We start from the raw sequence: 17,143 nt of genomic DNA on the forward strand, positions 1-17,143 counted from the left end.
CAGCTCTACAGTCATTTAGATGCTTTTATTTTTGTCACAAACCTGACTAAATGTTTGTTTCATTCACATATTCATCATTTTGTTATTGGGATTTTATTGTTGTTGTTTTTTTAATGTGGCACACGAGGCAAAAATGTTGTAAAGCACTGGTGTAGATCAAAGCATTTTCATGTGTCAAAATGGCCTAGTTAAAGTCTAATCCAGTTGAGTAAGTTCAGTCAGTTCGATCTGACTGAGCCGCTGACTCTACTGAAGAAAAGCCTCCCCACAGCATGATGCTGACACCACCAAGGAATCTCAGTGCTACACTTTGTTTTTTTTTTAATCAAGCATCATTTTCCTTCTAACTCACAACGGCTTTGTGATCATTTGGTACTTAAAATAAAAATAAAGGTTATTGAAGTTTGTGAATGTCAGGAGCTGATGTCACTTGGTTTTATTCCAACTTCTTAAAAGAAAAAGTTTGAATTTTAGGGGAAATGTATATAAACTGTATGTAGCAGGTTGATATATATCTATGTTGATACATTTATGCTCAAAAATAAAACAGGGGAAAAGGCGTTATGACAGAAAACAAAGAGTGAAGCTATGAGAACGAAAGCAGCCTTCTAAAAGAACAAAGCCACATGAAACCAGCAGGATTACTGCTCATGTGAAAGGCAGCAGGAGTTCACATGACATTTAGGCTCCTTATGCAGTGAGCTGAAAGTGCTGTCAAAAATAATAATACAGCTGGACTACAGCCGAAAACAAGCAAAGATCCCAACTAACACAACCTTCACAGTCAATTTTCCCAATTATCCAAACAATCAAAATGAACACATCCATGATGTCGGATCCGACTGTTCCTGGAAGCAGCTCCTGCTGTCAGTCCAGCCCCGTGCAACGCGGGAAGCGCTTCGTTGTTCCCGGAGGACAATGACGGGCTTGTTGGGCTCCGGGCCCCGCAGGCTCCGGGTGACGTCAAAAACCAAACTGCTTTCTTTTCGGTTTTTCCAGCTCCGTTCACAGCAATTAAAAGACTGCAGGCTGAAAGCGAACTGAACCTGAAAGCGGGACTAATCGGCAGGTTCCTGCAACATAATCTGTCAGCAATGCTCTGCAAAACGATGGATGTCATTTGTTTAACAGAAACTAATTTGATGGGTGGTGGAAAGAGTCGTTTATTCAAAGCTGTAAAGGCATTTCTCTGTGTTTTCCACAACGCTGCGTTCAAGGTTCACTCAGATTTTGATGAAGTAAAACAGATGAACTTACCTGGAGAGATGCAAAAAAAAAGTGGCTCTGGATGATGTTGAAGGCCCAGGTAGCAACGATGTGTTGGATCCCAATATATATATATATATATATATATATATGTATATATATATATAAAAAAAAAAATCTGCTGCAAAACTTTACTTCTCAGTAATCCAAATTATTTAAAACTTTTAGTTGGGTTATTACTTTTTTTTTTTTTTGCTGGGGGTGGGATGAGGAGGCTGCAGGAACGTCGGAGCACAGAGGCGTGGTTGAAAACAAGAGAAGGTGAGGAGTTTCTTCTCTCCTGCGCTCTCCCCAGCGAAAGAGGGCGACGCTCCTGAGCCCTCTGAGGGCGGCGGGGCCGGTGGAGGGGGCCGGGTGGGGGCGGTGGGGAGTGGGTGGCGCAGAGTCTGAGCAGCTTTAAAAGGAAACTTTCCACTCAGGAAACTAGTAGTAAAAAGTACTAGATCAACTGAAAGGTTATTTCACTTAAAACTTTGGAAAAATGTCTCATCAGTGAAATAATCGACCAGTGGAACTGGTAATTTATTGATTTTATCAATATTATGGACTTATTGCCTCTTGTATCTTGTTGAAAAGTTACTTTGGAGTTAGTTTTGTCTTAATTCAAGTATATTAAGATGTTTGTACTGGAAACTAGACTAAAATACTTAGTAAGATTTTGTGTTTTTGCAGTGTAGAGAGAAACCTAAATCAGCTTCTACACACTGCAACAAGTAACTTTTAAACAAGATAGAAGCTTGTTTTAAGTCTATAGTTCCTTATTATTGATGAAAAAGGATTAGTTCCAATAAATTCACTTATAACAAGACAATATTCATGTGTTGTAAGTGAACTAATTTGCCAATGGAGCTATTACTTTTTCATGAATACGGAATTATAGACTTAAAACAAGCTTCTATCTTGCTGAAAAGTTAGTTTTGTGTTATTTTAAGTGCACTAAGATATTTGCATTAGAAACTGGACCAAAAATTACTTTGTAAGATTTTGTATTTTTGCGCAGTGCAGTGCCTTGCAAAAACTTTTTTTTTTTTTCACACCACTTTAACTCTCCACACCTGGCTATAATAGAGCTTCAATGTATTTTGTTGGGATTTTTATGGGAAAAAGTAAACTAGTGCATAGTTGTGAACAGAGGTGGATATATTATATATATCTGGCAACAATTGTACTCAAGTAAAAAGTAGCCATCCAAGAAATCACTGAAGTGACTAAAAGTATCAAAACATCAGTCATTTCAATATTTAAAAATGACGTCAGACGGAACAAAATAGAAATTATGTGGAAATCGTTGTACTTAAAGACCAAAATGTAAATAATTCATATACCATAACAAAATACTCATTTTTCCAAATCTAATGTTTTTCAATGCAAAACTTATGAATCTGACAAAATAGGTGGGTGTGTGTGTGTGTGTTCAAAACCATGTACCAGTTTTTCTCCACTTCGCATTTCACAAGAGATCCCCCCCCCACCCCCATGTTGTCAGCTGAAGCAGACAAACAGAACCTGAGGAATGAGACGTTATCAGAACCAAAACCTTTCCCCCACAGATCAGCGGCGAAAGCTACATTTCCATTTGCTCTGCCTGCTGAAATGATGTTTCCAGTCGGAGGAGCTCGCAGCGTCCGCCTCCCTCGCTCTCAGAAACCAGTGGAGACGAGATTTCCGACTGACTGGAGTCACCTGGTCTGGAGCGAGGGCCGGCTGAGACAGAGCGAGATTAAAGCCGCGCATAAGAGATGTCCAGGGGGGCTGACCGCACTCTGGTCTTGTGGGCGGATGTGAGAGTTATCAAGGAGAAAAGAGAAATCACATGGAAAAACACGGCCTGGAGCAAAGAATGATCAAAGCTGTCTGAAGTCAGGATCAGCTGGATTCTTCGTTTTTTCTTATTTTATCGATCATATGGGAAAGGCGTTTCTTTTGTTGTTGCTTCTTTTTTGTTTTTTTACAAATATAGGCTGGAATAGCTTTTATTTGTTAAAAATATATATTTTCTCGGTGAGAGTAGAAGAGGCTTGGAGAGAGCCATCTAGCACCATCTTACAGTGTTAAAGCAGATTTAAAGTCAGAAAATATCCCACTACTCACCTAGGAAAACTTTTTTTTTTTTTTTTATCTCAAAACTCAAAGAAGATTTTTACTAAAATGTGTCAAATTCAGCAACCCAAGACCAAGATGGACACTGAAAAACTTTACATATTTTGCTGCTCTGTGATGGTTGTTGATCTGCAGCAGGGTTTCCCCACAGTGTATTATAAGTGTATTATTGTTTGTCACTGCATTGTGTGACAGAATCCACAAGAAATTGTTGTAAACGAGGGTCCCCGCCTCCAGGCTCTAATATCTGAGCAACCAGAGTAACGCCGTCTGTAATAACTCCAGGGGGAAAGGTCACCAAATCCTCAAGGAATGCAAATGATTTTAAAGCCAAATCGAGCCGCCATAAAAACGTTTCTCTTCTGTTTCTCGTGACTCGGCCGAGGTTTTCAAGATCCAATAATGAGCGAACACAAACGCTCTTAAAGGAAATTCTTACGGACTGAAACGCTACGCAGGGTTTTTAGGAGGAGTTTTTTTATTTGACCTGTGACCTTTTGCCTTCTCGGCTCCAGAGCGAGGCGCAGGTCTGATGTCACACAGGTAATCAGAGGGAATTTCTTTAATCCCACAGCGCTAAAACCCCCACTTGTCCCACTCCCACCTTCTGGTCTAGAACAAAAGGCAGTCACTTCTAAAATCCCAGCTATGTCAGATAACAGAGATTAGAACCAAAAATGTATGACATCGTCAAAGTTGGAAGACTATTTTCGATTATAAAATCATGTCTAATCTGGAGTACCATGTTTGACAGAATCATTTAGACCCCATAATCCAGGATATAAATCTCGCTTTTGATCACTATTGGTGTCAATTTGCTTTGCACTGGCCTTTCCAAACTAATGCTGAGGGTGACGCAGGTATTACACAACTTAATATTTCCGTCCTTATTAGGGAACTATATTGGGATTCATTTTGCTTCTTAGATACTTAGTACTTTTTCTTAGTTTAGGTTGTTCTGCATCCTGGCAATTTCTGACATGAAATAGTGCCATCTGTCATGGGATATCTTATGTCAACTTGGAGTTATTAGAGGAGCTTTTTATAGCTGCTGTAATTGAGAGTCGTTTTCAATGTAAGCAAATAAATAAAATCTATTAGGAGCTAATTTGATTTGATCAGATTTACAGACTTCATGAGTCTGTAAATCCTCATTTGGATGCAAGAATATAAAGTGAATAAATAATGTGTGGGCTTTGAGTGGTTTTATGACCACAATTCATGATTGTGGTCATAAAAGGTTCAAAAAGAAAGTGAGAGGGATAATTACCTTGTAATTACATAATTACAAAGAGTGTGTATTGACTGGTGAGTTGACTTGGACTTTCAGTTCCTTTCAGTCATTAATTTCATAAGCCTATAAATACGTTTCACCACATTAGAAATGGATAAACTCATAAAGGATATGAAGTGACACAAAGAGTATCTCGTTTTTGCCTTTTTTGTCATTTAATTGCTCCAGATCATCCAAAAATGTTGATAGGAGGAAAGGGAGAAGGTAGATTAGCTAAAAAACTTTTCCTCGCCATAGTAACAAATACAGCAAAAACAAAACAAAAAAAAGAAAAAAAATTATATATATATATATATATATATATATATATATATATAAAAAAAATTCCCCTCTCACCCTCTGTGGGTGGTCTCTTTCATCCTCTGAGCTCGGGTCCTCTACCAGAGGCCTGGGAGCTTGAGGGTTCTGCGCAGTATCTTGGCTGTGCCTAGAACTGCACATTTCTGGACTGAGATGTCTGATGTTGTTCCTGGGATCTGTTTGAGCCACTGCTCCAGTTTGGGGGTGACTGCCCCGAGGGCCCCTATGACCACAGGCACCACTGTGGTCTTCACCTTCCAGGCCTTCTCCAGTTCCTCTCTGAGGCCCTGGTATTTCTCCAGTTTCTCATGCTCCTTTTTCCTGATGTTGTGGTCACTTGGTATTGCTACATCCACCACAACGGCTTTCCTCTGTTCTTTATCCACCACCACAATGTCCGGTTGGTTCGCCATTACCATCTTGTCTGTCTGGATCTGGAAGTCCCACAGGATCTTAGCTCGGTCATTCTCCACCACCTTTGGGGGTGTTCCCCACTTTGACCTCGGGGCTTCCAGTCCATATTCGGCACAGATGTTCCTGTACACTATGCCCGCCACTTGGTTATGTCGTTCCATGTATGCTTTCCCTGCCAGCATCTTGCACCCTGCTGTTATGTGCTGGACTGTCTCAGAGGCCTCCTTGCACAACCTACACCTTGGGTCTTGTCTGGTGTGGTAGATCTGAGCCTCTATTGCTCTGGTGTTTAGTGCCTGTTCCTGGGCGGCCAGGATGAGGGCCTCTGTGCTGTCCTTGAGTCCAGCTTTCTCCAGCCATTGGTAGGATTTCCTGATATCAGCCACTTCAGTTATTTGTCGGTGGTACATCCCATGTAGGGGCTTGTCTTCCCATGATGGTTCCTCCAGCACCTCGTCCTCTGTTCCCCATTGTCTGAGACATTCGCTGAGCACATCGTCCATTGAGGCTTTGTCCTTGATGTATTTATGGATCTTGGATGTTTCATCCTGGACAGTGGCTCTCACACTCACTAGTCCTCTGCCTCCTTCCTTACGGCTTGTGTACAGTCTCAGGGTGCTGGATTTGGGGTGGAACCCTCCATGCATGGTTAGCAGCTTCCGAGTCTTAACGTCCGTGGCCTTTATCTCTTCCATTGGCCAGCTAATTATTCCGGCAGGGTATCTGATTACTGGTAAGGCATAGCTGTTTATTGCACGGATCTTGTTCTTGCCATTGAGCTGGCTTCTCAGGACTTGCCTTATTCGTTGGAGGTATTTGGCTGTGGCTCCTTTCCTTGTGACCTCATCGAGGTTGCCATTTGCTTGTGGTATTCCCAGGTACTTGTAGCTGTGCTCTATGTCTGCTATTGTTCCCTCTGGGAGTGAGACCCCTTCTGTGTGGATGACCTTCCCTCTCTTTGTAACCATCCGGCCACACTTCTCTAGTCCGAATGACATCCCAATGTCAGTGCTGTAGATCCTGGTGGTGTGGATCAGTGAGTCGATGTCTCGCTCGTTCTTGGCGTACAGCTTGATGTCATCCATGTAGAGGAGGTGACTGATTGTGGCCCCATTCTTGAGTCGGTATCCGTAGCCAGTCTTGTTGATGATTTGGCTAAGGGGGTTCAGGCCTATGCAGAACAGCAGTGGGGACAGAGCATCTCCTTGGTATATGCCACATTTGATGGACACTTGTGCAAGTGGTTTGCAGTTGGCTTCAAGGGTGGTTTTCCACAGCCCCATCGAGTTTGCAATGAAGGCTCTTAGAGTCCTATTGATGTTGTACATCTCTAAGCATTCAATGATCCAAGTGTGTGGCATCGAGTCATAGGCTTTCTTGTAATCAATCCAAGCGGTGCACAGGTTGGTGTGTCGGGTTTTGCAGTCTCGGGTGACTGTGTGGTCTACAAGGAGTTGGTGTTTGGCTCCTCTGCTATTTATGCCGATGCCCTTCTGTGCTTCCATGTTGTAGAAGATGTTGCTCTGTTGTTAGTACCCTGCCATTGAGAGTACACTTTAGCTGGTTGGGTGGAGAAGAGCCGGTTAATCCTCCTGGCTTCATTCTCTCTTGTGTATCTCTTTAGGCGGCTGGCCAAGGCTTGGAGCCTTTGTTTGGCAGTTTCGAGTGCTTCAGGTATGGGCATCTGGCTGTTATCTTGATCTTAGCCTCTAACCGTCTTTTCCATGATGGATATTGGGTCTCATAGTTGCTCTTATAGCCAAGCATTTCAAGGATCACTGATGCTGAGTTGTATATCAGCTCATTGGTTTCTGTTATGGTGTTGGTAGGGATTGTTCTCAATGCTGCATTCACATCTTCAATGAGACTTTCTGATGGTACTTCACTCAGCCGTTGTAATTGGCGTCGGGGTTGCCTGGTGTTCATTCGGGCCACGATTCTCTCTCTCAGGTCAGTTGCTGTCTCGTTCAGCTTTGATAGTTCGTTCATTACTGGGGCTGCATACCCAGTCTCGGGGTGGGGAGTAGTTAACTCCCCCCTGACCTTATCTTTGGGCTCCTCCCTTTTGCCGTAGCATTTGTGTTGTACCTCGTCAATCTCAAGTTGTGATAGCAGTTGCCGTTTGCGGATGTTGGAACACTGAGCTACTAGTTGTTTGGCAGTCATTGTAGACTGTGGGTGTCGAAGTAACCATTCCACCCTCAGTCTTTGCATGTAACCCCTCTGACTAGGGTTACTTGAGTAGTAGCATTCCAACAGATCCATGTTTTCGTCTCTCGCCCATTTCCGTCTTGTTCCAGTAGCCCATTTTTCATCAAGGTGCTCTGGTTCCCCAGCACCTGACGCAGACCTTGTTTGGCCGGGCGACGTCTGAGCCGGCATGTTATGCGTATCAATGTCTCTCATGTTATGAGGTAGGCTATATAGCTCCAAGGGTCTTGCCTAAGGACCCACACTGCATAGCTCAATTGCACAATTGCACTGTTGTAACTCGCCCCAGCCCGGATTCGAACCCCGGTCTCCCGGGTGGTAGACTGGTGTCTACCCACTGAGCTATACAGTCAGCTATATATATATATATATATATATGTATATATGTATATATGTATATATATATATATATATATATGTATATATGTATATATGTATATATATGTAGATATATATATATATAGCACAGAGGCCCTCATCCTGGCCGCCCAGGAACAGGCCCTGAACACCAGAGCAATAGAGGCTCAGATCTACCACACCAGACAAGACCCAAGGTGTAGGTTGTGCAAGGAGGCCTCTGAGACAGTCCAGCACATAACAGCAGGGTGCAAGATGCTGGCAGGGAAAGCGTACATGGAACGACATAACCAAGTGGCGGGCATAGTATACAGGAACATCTGTGCAGAATATGGACTGGAAGCCCCGAGATCAAAGTGGGGAACACCCCCAAAGGTGGTGGAGAATGACCGAGCTAAGATCCTGTGGGACTTCCAGATCCAGACAGACAAGATGGTAATGGCGAACCAACCGGACATTGTGGTGGTGGATAAAGAACAGAGGAAAGCCGTTGTGGTGGATGTAGCAATACCAAGTGACCACAACATCAGGAAAAAGGAGCATGAGAAACTGGAGAAATACCAGGGCCTCAGAGAGGAACTGGAGAAGGCCTGGAAGGTGAAGACCACAGTGGTGCCTGTGGTCATCGGGGCCCTCGGGGCAGTCACCCCCAAACTGGAGCAGTGGCTCAAACAGATCCCAGGAACAACATCAGACATCTCAGTCCAGAAATGTGCAGTTCTAGGCACAGCCAAGATACTGCGCAGAACCCTCAAGCTCCCAGGCCTCTGGTAGAGGACCCGAGCTCAGAGGATGAAAGAGACCACCCACAGAGGGTGAGAGGGGAATTTTTTTTTTTTTTTTATATATATATATATATAGATGTCTCAGGCAATAGGGAACAGAGGATGAGGTGCTGGAGGAACCATCATGGGAGGACAAGCCCCTACATGGGATGTACCACCGACAAATAACTGAAGTGGCTGATATCAGGAAATCCTACCAATGGCTGGAGAAAGCTGGACTCAAGGACAGCACAGAGGCCCTCATCCTGGCCGCCCAGGAACAGGCCCTAAACACCAGAGCAATAGAGGCTCAGATCTACCACACCAGACAAGACCCAAGGTGTAGGTTGTGCAAGGAGGCCTCTGAGACAGTCCAGCACATAACAGCAGGGTGCAAGATGCTGGCAGGGAAAGCGTACATGGAACGACATAACCAAGTGGCGGGCATAGTGTACAGGAACATCTGTGCAGAATATGGACTGGAAGCCCCGAGGTCAAAGTGGGGAACACCCCCAAAGGTGGTGGAGAATGACCGAGCTAAGATCCTGTGGGACTTCCAGATCCAGACAGACAAGATGGTAATGGCGAACCAACCGGACATTGTGGTGGTGGATAAAGAACAGAGGAAAGCCGTTGTGGTGGATGTAGCAATACCAAGTGACCACAACATCAGGAAAAAGGAGCATGAGAAACTGGAGAAATACCAGGGCCTCAGAGAGGAACTGGAGAAGGCCTGGAAGGTGAAGACCACAGTGGTGCCTGTGGTCATCGGGGCCCTCGGGGCAGTCACCCCCAAACTGGAGCAGTGGCTCAAACAGATCCCAGGAACAACATCAGACATCTCAGTCCAGAAATGTGCAGTTCTAGGCACAGCCAAGATACTGGAGGAGAACCCTCAAGCTCCCAGGCCTCTGGTAGAGGACCCGAGCTCAGAGGATGAAAGAGACCACCCACAGAGGGTGAGAGGGGAATATATATGTATATATTTTAAAGTTATATACCGCAGCTTTGAAAAAAAATCTGTCTTATAATTAATTGATTACTTAATAAGATAATAGTTGTTTTGAATGGTTTCCAGGGCTCAGCAATAGACATTTAAGACGATTACCAATTAAATTTAAGACTCGTATCACATCAGAAAAGTACAACCGATTTTTTTTACATAGTAGTAGTCCCCAGATTACCACAAAAAAGATGCAACATCAAATGAGTTGGCAACATAAGTGAGCCAGTGGCGAAGACGAAGGTTACCGACAAGTTTACACTTACCGTCAAGGACGCCATTTTTGTTTGTGGGTGACTCAAACGTTTGCCTGACAAAAATCGAGAAAAAAAAAAGAAATTAAACGTCACCACAAAATTTAAGACTTGTGATATTTAAGGCCATCTTAAATTGTTTTAGTGAATTTAAAACATTTCATAGACTTAATTTTAGATACATGAATTTAAAAAACATTTCAGGACATCCTCCATTAATACTAAAATGATTATTCAAATATATGCTTTTAGACTTACTAAAATTTGCTCGCTCAAAAATAATCTTTAAAGAGGCTAATTATCTCACTGTAGCAGAAAAAGAAAAAAAAACAAAAGCAGGTTTAGCGGTATACTCACTAAAATATATAACAGCAACACTCATTGTTAAATAAGCAGGATTTATTTTCACTTTATTAACAGAAATGTATTAACATTTAATATGCAGGAATGACCCCCTGTGAATACATGGCACAATCATATACATTCTTTAAGGAGACAGTGCACAAACTTGGGTGGGTAAATACAGAAATCTTCAAATGATCCTTCAGTGGGCTCTGACTGGAGTGAGCTGGGTGAGAAACACCGACTTTAAAAATGTTTTTATACATATATATTTATAAAGAAACATGGTTGTTACTAAAAAAGAACAAAAAAGGAATCCTAGTGTTATCACACATCAGTTTCTATATACAATCTAGGGACAGGTAATTCACACAAACCAAAGGGGAGGAATCTACCACAGTGCTAGGCTGTAACTGTAATATACTTATTTCCATGTAACACAACAATCACATGTGCAGCTGATCGCTCCGCTTCATTTTAAAGAAACTAAAAAACAAACAGGTGTTTTTCATTTTATTTAGCTTATTCTTTTTAATGTCATTGCACGCCCCCCTTCCTCCGCAAAACAGACGTTTGTGCCTCAGTAGACCGCCCGTATAAACGTGTGCGCCGTGAAGTGGGGTTGACGCAGGATCCTCGCCGTCTGTAGAAAACTCAGTGTCCCGTCAGGTAGTCCTGCGTGGAGTCGGAGGCAAAGGAGTCGGCGTCCTCGTTGTCGGAGTCCTCGCTGCTGTCGTCGGCCGCGGGCTCCCCGGAGAGGGCGATGCGGGCGTAGTCATCCGTGTCGATGGACTTGCAGAAGTGAATGGCGTATTTGAGTTTCTCCTCCAGCACCTGTTTGCACGAGTACCTGGGCAGCTTGAGCAGGAAGAAACACGTGTAGGACTCTGGCAGGAAGTGGTCGGGAGGGTTGTATTTGTCCAGAACCTGAACACAAACGAAACTGAGGTTTCAGTGAAGGAGATTGAAGATTTAGCTTTTTTTGTTCGTTTCAACACACAGCAAAAGACTGAAAGACGCTGACGTTTGCATGAAAAAACCAAATTTTCATAGTTTTATTCTTTGTAGCTATTTTTTTTAAACACAAAAGATCTAATTGAATAATGGCGGATGTTTCCACAGTGATCATGCATTAAATAAGACACCTGCAAAAACAGAGATGGTAGGGAAGTAAGGAACACAGCAACGAGTAGCAGCTGAAGAGGCGGATTGAACTAAAACACTTAACCATCCCAACTTTACATAGGAACACAGAAATTTGCTCTGCTGAAAAAAACAGCACCAAATGTAACAGATCTGTTATAGCATGTTCAGATAAACAGAAGGACAACTGGACAGTTTGTGAAAGTATAGATGGATGGATGGTCAGTCTAAGGTTGTTGAATGGATGGATTGTAGAAATATGGATGAATTGATTGGATTGATTGAGGGATTGATGGATGAACTGTCAGATTGATTGGACAGATTGATGGATAGGACTGATGGACGGACTGACGGGTTGATGGACAAACTGATTGATTGGATGGATTGATTATCAGAGGACCTTTCCTCACCTGCACTACAAAGTCTCGGCCCCTGAAGTCGGCGATGGTGCGGGGCAGGCGTGTGCGACCCCAGACGAACCTCAGGAACAGAGACCTCTCTGTGTTGGAGAAAGACTCCATCACCTCCCAGAACCACTGGATGAGCGGCGCCGTCGGCTCCACGCCTTTGTACGTGGCCACCGACTTCAGCAGGTGGAGGGGGATGTCCGGGCTGCCGCACACCTAAAGCAGAGGGAGGATGGGGAGGAGATACTGCCATCAGAATCAGCACAAAGCTGCAGTACAGGGTGACTACTGGAGCCCATGCATGCTCTCCCTCACCATGGTTTCCAGCTCGTAACCAGTAAAAAGTGACAACAGAGGGACTGGAACCACCCGAGCCATTCCCTCGCGCACAGCAGAGACCTGCTCATCGAACTCGTGGAGTCTGTACAAAAAGTTTAAAACCATATAGATTAGAAAAAAAAACAAGAAAAAGTTAAAGAAATTTCCATCTGTGCCATCAGAAAGTTTTCTAACCTGTAATTGATGGCCAGGCGGACGTATTCGGCCCGGTTCTCCAGGGTGATGTGGGAGTATTTGGAGCTGAGCTGGATGTCCTGTCCGCTGGCGCTCGGCACGGTGAAGGGCAGCGTCATGGCCTCAAACTCCTCCGCCGTAGCCTCGTTGTCCCGGATGTACATGAGCCCAGGAATGAAGTCCTTATCAACCTGAGGACGACACAAAGTCCCCGCTTACCACAGAGTCTGGCTCAGGGATGCAACGATTCAGCAAATGATTTCCGTTTTTACCATTCCTCGAGGTAAATTGTCCTAATTGAAGCTTCGTTATGTTATGTTTGACTATTTAGCGCACTGTGAACTACTAATGGATGCTAAGTGGAATAAAGTAAAATGGTGCAAAAAGTTAAGAAACTGTAAAACTTTTAGGCCCTTTATTCTGTCCTTTCCTCTACAAACAGGTAAAAAGATAAGTCAGATTTATTTTCGCATTTTTAATAAATAATTGTGGCCACTGAGGGCTTTCAAATTGGATTTTAACCCACGGTGAAAAAATGTTTGGGCCGGAGGATTTTCTCCTTCATATATTTCTTACTGGTTAAGTAGCTACAGCAAAATGGGAGAATTTTTTTTATTTGATTACTCAATTGTCAGAATAACTGGCAGGATAAGTTACTTGGAGTGTTTTCCAGCTTGGGTGCGTCTGTGTGTACGTGACTGCAGTCGTGACCACAACACACGTCCCGTGAGATTCATGGCAGTCCTCTCCATCTTGTGCTAAAACATTCTTCTGCCATCTAACCTTTTACGATATCTCGGGGGAGAAAACTACAAAACAAAAGCAGCTTTGAGAGGGAAAATTCTTTCCCCCTCTCCCCTGACTCCTCCATTCTCCCAAGGATGCTGCCGGAGCGTATGATCAGAGCGTGAGGGCAGGAGTGGACTCACGCCACCAGCCAGAAGCGCAGCGGGGGCAACTGTCTTACCAAACCAAAAGCGCTTTTAGCTTTCGAGTTCAAGAGAAGTTTCCAGAAACATTCGGAGAGTTCTGTACCAGCAAAGAGCCAGGCTCAGGTTTTAATCTGAGGTGGCATGTATAGGAATGTGATTTTAGCGACATTGTGATGCGGATCACTTGGACTAGAGGAGCTAAGAAACATAAATAAACTCATTGACTCTGAGGTTGTAAAAGCAAAGTCCTCCCTTCATGTCTGATATGTAACAGACATGACATAACAGGCTGCCATTATTAAATAAAACATGCATGAGTTTAAAACTGGTTCAGCCTCCAGTCGTGTAATCATGCAACAACCTCAAACTTTCGAATAAGTTTGGATTTTATGGGCTAAATCAACAAAATAGTTCTTATAAAGAAGATGGTGAAAAAATGAGACATTTTAAAAGTATTTTCCTACTTAAGGTCTCAGGATTAGGAATTTCTGAAATCCCCTCAATGACAACTTTGAGACCCTTTATTCTGTAGCCACTTTTATTTATTACACATTTTTTTCATAAAAAATGTGTAAAAAATTTTTAGGAAAAATGTTACAAATGTTAATTTTTCTTAAAACTTTATTCTGGTAATATTAAGAAAAAAACATCTTAGTTTAATCCTAATATTTTGTCATAGAGTTGACCTGCCGTCAAACTCCAAACAGAATTAGTAAAACACGCTTGTAAAAACAAAACGACGTAACTCTGATCTATGGAGACCCAATGCTTTGGTGAAAAACACCCAAATTTAAAATAAATAAACTCTTCAAAAGCAAAAAATTTTATAAAACCGATTCATCGCCCAGCAGTACTATATGTGTGAATGTTTCTGCTGCTGGGAGAATAATTTCTACTCTGTGTTCGTCCTCATCAAGGCAATCCACACACACACACCTCACTGAGGTCAGCGATGGTCAGGTTCATCCCTGCCAGCTGCTTCCATACAGGCTCTGCCAGGTTCAGGCTCAGAGGGCTTCCGGTTCGGATTGCGATTCCCAGGAGAACTCCTGCAGAGACCATGAAAAAGACATCAAAACACACTGCAGAAAATGTCCAACAGTGACAAAGATATTTCAGACACCATGTTTCTTTTTTTATTTTAGCATAAGTGTTATTTTTCTGTGATTTGCTCATGAGGAGATTAGGCGGATTTGTACCTAGGAAGCGAAACATGCTCATGTGAAGAGTGGACTTGGCAGCAGGGTTGAGCAGGAAGCAATCCCTGTTGGCGCCCGACTCGTCGCGGCCGTTCGGCGTGACGATGAGCAGCGGCGTCAGCGAGTTCTGCAGCTCCTCGCACATCTCGGCGATGGACTCGCTGTAGCCTCCGCCGCAGTCGTCCACAGACTCGCCTGATAAGAAAGAAAGAGGGGGGGACAGAGATGGAGAACGGCATCAAACCGGGCAAGATCTGTGGAAAAACTGGGTTATTCGAACTCTGTGCATTTTATAAGACGTGCTCTCATTTTAAAAACCTATTTTGTAGGGATTTGGGTTTTTTTACATTTTACTAATAAAGAGCTGAAAATCATTCAGAACCACCGAATTAAAGCCATCTTCTGGCACATTTCGAGACTATGGAAAAGCAGGGCAGGCTCAGTCAGACTAGATGAAGATAGTTCACGTGAAAGTCTTCAAGGACAAAGTTTCTTTATTAGATTTATATCTGGACTTTGACTAGGCCGTTCCAGCACATGGATATGAATTGAGCTAAACGAAGAGTCTGCAAGCTGTGACTCCTGAGGCTCTCACACAAACCACACAGGAAATGTTTTTGATTATGCATGAACCAAGAAATGGTCATTTTAGGAGTTTTTCATGCAAAATCTGCTTTTAATATCTAAAACTAGTCCTGTCGCAATAAGCAACGAATCAATTAATCGAATGATCAATTAAAAATAATTCAATAATTCCCATTCTGGTGATTAATGTCTTTTGAAGGGCAATTTTGTATTTACAGAGACATCATAATTCAGTTCACTTCTGGTTTTGGTTGTGTGTGGCTTTTATTTCCATTTTATAATTATTGCTTTGGGTTGTTGTTTTATTTTAGGTATTTAAAATATCCTCCAGTTCCAGTGTAAAGTGCTTTTTACAAAAGTGAAGTTTGTCTTTCAGAGGTCATTATATTACCTTAAAATGATCTCAAACCAACAATATTGTGTATCCCGATAATTACTGGGACAATGTATCGTCCAGCTAAATTTGATATTGTGACAGGCCTGCGTAACTAGCTTCAAACTACACCAACTGCCCTTCGTTTTCTATATTTATTTTAAATAAAGGCACATCTTATTCTAAAGAAAAAGTTTGTCATCTTTTGTATAAATGAATTCATTTCGTTTTACTTCTTAAATCTGAAAATAGAAATGAATTGGAGCTTAATTTTGTTAACTTTCATAATAAACCATTTTATTTAGTACATATTTAGAAAATTAGCTGTAGCTTTAAGAATGCAAGACTGCTGGTCTGCAGATGTTCCGTGATGAATGACGGCTTCACTGAACAGCTGGATTTATATCAACTTACTCAAAAGTTGGTTCTGTTGAATAATGAGGTGGTTTTTCAATGCAGTTGGTTGCATTTAAAGGGGGTTGAATATAAATGCTTTTATTTTTTTGTCAAACTATTGAAACTCGTATATCGTTTTCTATCAGCAGCAGCAGTTTGCGCTGTTCTGTTGGCCTGTTCCATAAAAACCCGTCAGGATGGATTGCCCAGCGCAGGAAGTTCATCAGGGGAATTTGAGGAAGCAGCTGTGACGTCCCCGTTGTGGACATGAACACACACCTACAAACTTAACCTTCCACACGCGATGGGGGAGCAGCAGGCTGTCCGGGCTGAACGAGCTCATCTTGGCACACATCTGACCGAACACAGACTTGGTCCCGTCAGGGCCCGCCAGACCCCCCTTGCTGCGGGAACGCTTCACCTGCAGAGCAGAAAACGGAAGGAAAACAAACAAAAAATGAAAAAAAAAAAAAGGTTTTGACTTGTTCCTGTTCTGCATGCAATTAATGTACTGTTGGAAACACGGCAACAACAGTACAGAACTGTGTGTGTGTGTGCGCGCGCGGTGGGGCTTAAAGTTACAACAGGACTCCCTACAGACAGGAAGGGCTGCAGATCACACACCAGGAAAAAAAGGGGGAAAAAAAATCCTCTTACGAAAGACATCACATGAAACACTGAAGTATCTCAGGGGAGAAGAGGAGGAGGAGGGAAGCAGAACAAAGGAGACTGACTTTTTTTTTTTTAAACTGAAAAGCTGAATTCACTGCACCTAAACCAGCTATTTATGCAATTTATTAAACCTGGATAAATATCAGCTAGCGCTTTGAAAGAAATTTATTCTCAAAAGTAAGAATAAATTTTTGTTCAACCAAGGCCAACATTTGAAAACTAGTCTTTTCTTTTAAAATGCATGTATAAAATCCTTTAAAAACAAAAAAGTTTGGCTCTATGATGAATAACACCTCTCTTTCAGTTTATTTTTGCTTGGTTTTAGTTGTTTTCTTAATTATAGTTTTCTTGGCCTGCAAGTATTTTTGATTTGATTTTGATGCACGTGACAAAAACTTTGGACACCCCTGAATCAGCGAATGCAAACTTCAACTCGGAGGCTACCTGTATTCTGTTCAGCTCCACCACAGGGCCGTGCTGTCTGTCTCTCACCATCGTAGCTTGGACCACCTTCCTGAAAGCTGCTTCCTGTTTGCAGAAAATTTTTTAAATGAATATAATAATAAAAAAACATAAATACTCTCCACTTATGTTGGATAAATCTCCATGGTGACATAC

The 17,143-nt window shown here is 42.6% G+C and overlaps 1 protein-coding gene across 4 annotated transcripts in view; it reads right to left on the reverse strand.

The window, feature by feature from the left end:
* Positions 1-10,344: 10,344 nt before the first annotated feature.
* herc2 (HECT and RLD domain containing E3 ubiquitin protein ligase 2) overlaps positions 10,345-17,143 on the reverse strand; it is a 65,776-nt gene continuing 58,977 nt past the window's right edge. For all 4 annotated transcript variants that reach the window (XM_088005148.1, XM_088005147.1, XM_088005150.1 and 1 more), the window contains exons 84-91: positions 16,970-17,053; positions 16,133-16,274; positions 14,500-14,694; positions 14,237-14,349; positions 12,369-12,559; positions 12,171-12,276; positions 11,859-12,071; positions 10,345-11,232 (exon numbers count right to left, since the gene is read on the reverse strand). In XM_088005148.1, coding sequence (XP_087861274.1) covers positions 10,960-11,232; positions 11,859-12,071; positions 12,171-12,276; positions 12,369-12,559; positions 14,237-14,349; positions 14,500-14,694; positions 16,133-16,274; positions 16,970-17,053 — 1,317 coding nt within the window. In that variant the 3' untranslated portion in view covers positions 10,345-10,959. The remainder of the gene's footprint in view (positions 11,233-11,858; positions 12,072-12,170; positions 12,277-12,368; positions 12,560-14,236; positions 14,350-14,499; positions 14,695-16,132; positions 16,275-16,969; positions 17,054-17,143) is intronic.

The sequence above is a fragment of the Poecilia mexicana genome, unplaced genomic scaffold, assembly GCF_051168715.1.
Source record: "Poecilia mexicana isolate PSO_F unplaced genomic scaffold, ASM5116871v1 scaffold_4, whole genome shotgun sequence".
NCBI lineage: Eukaryota > Metazoa > Chordata > Actinopteri > Cyprinodontiformes > Poeciliidae > Poecilia > Poecilia mexicana.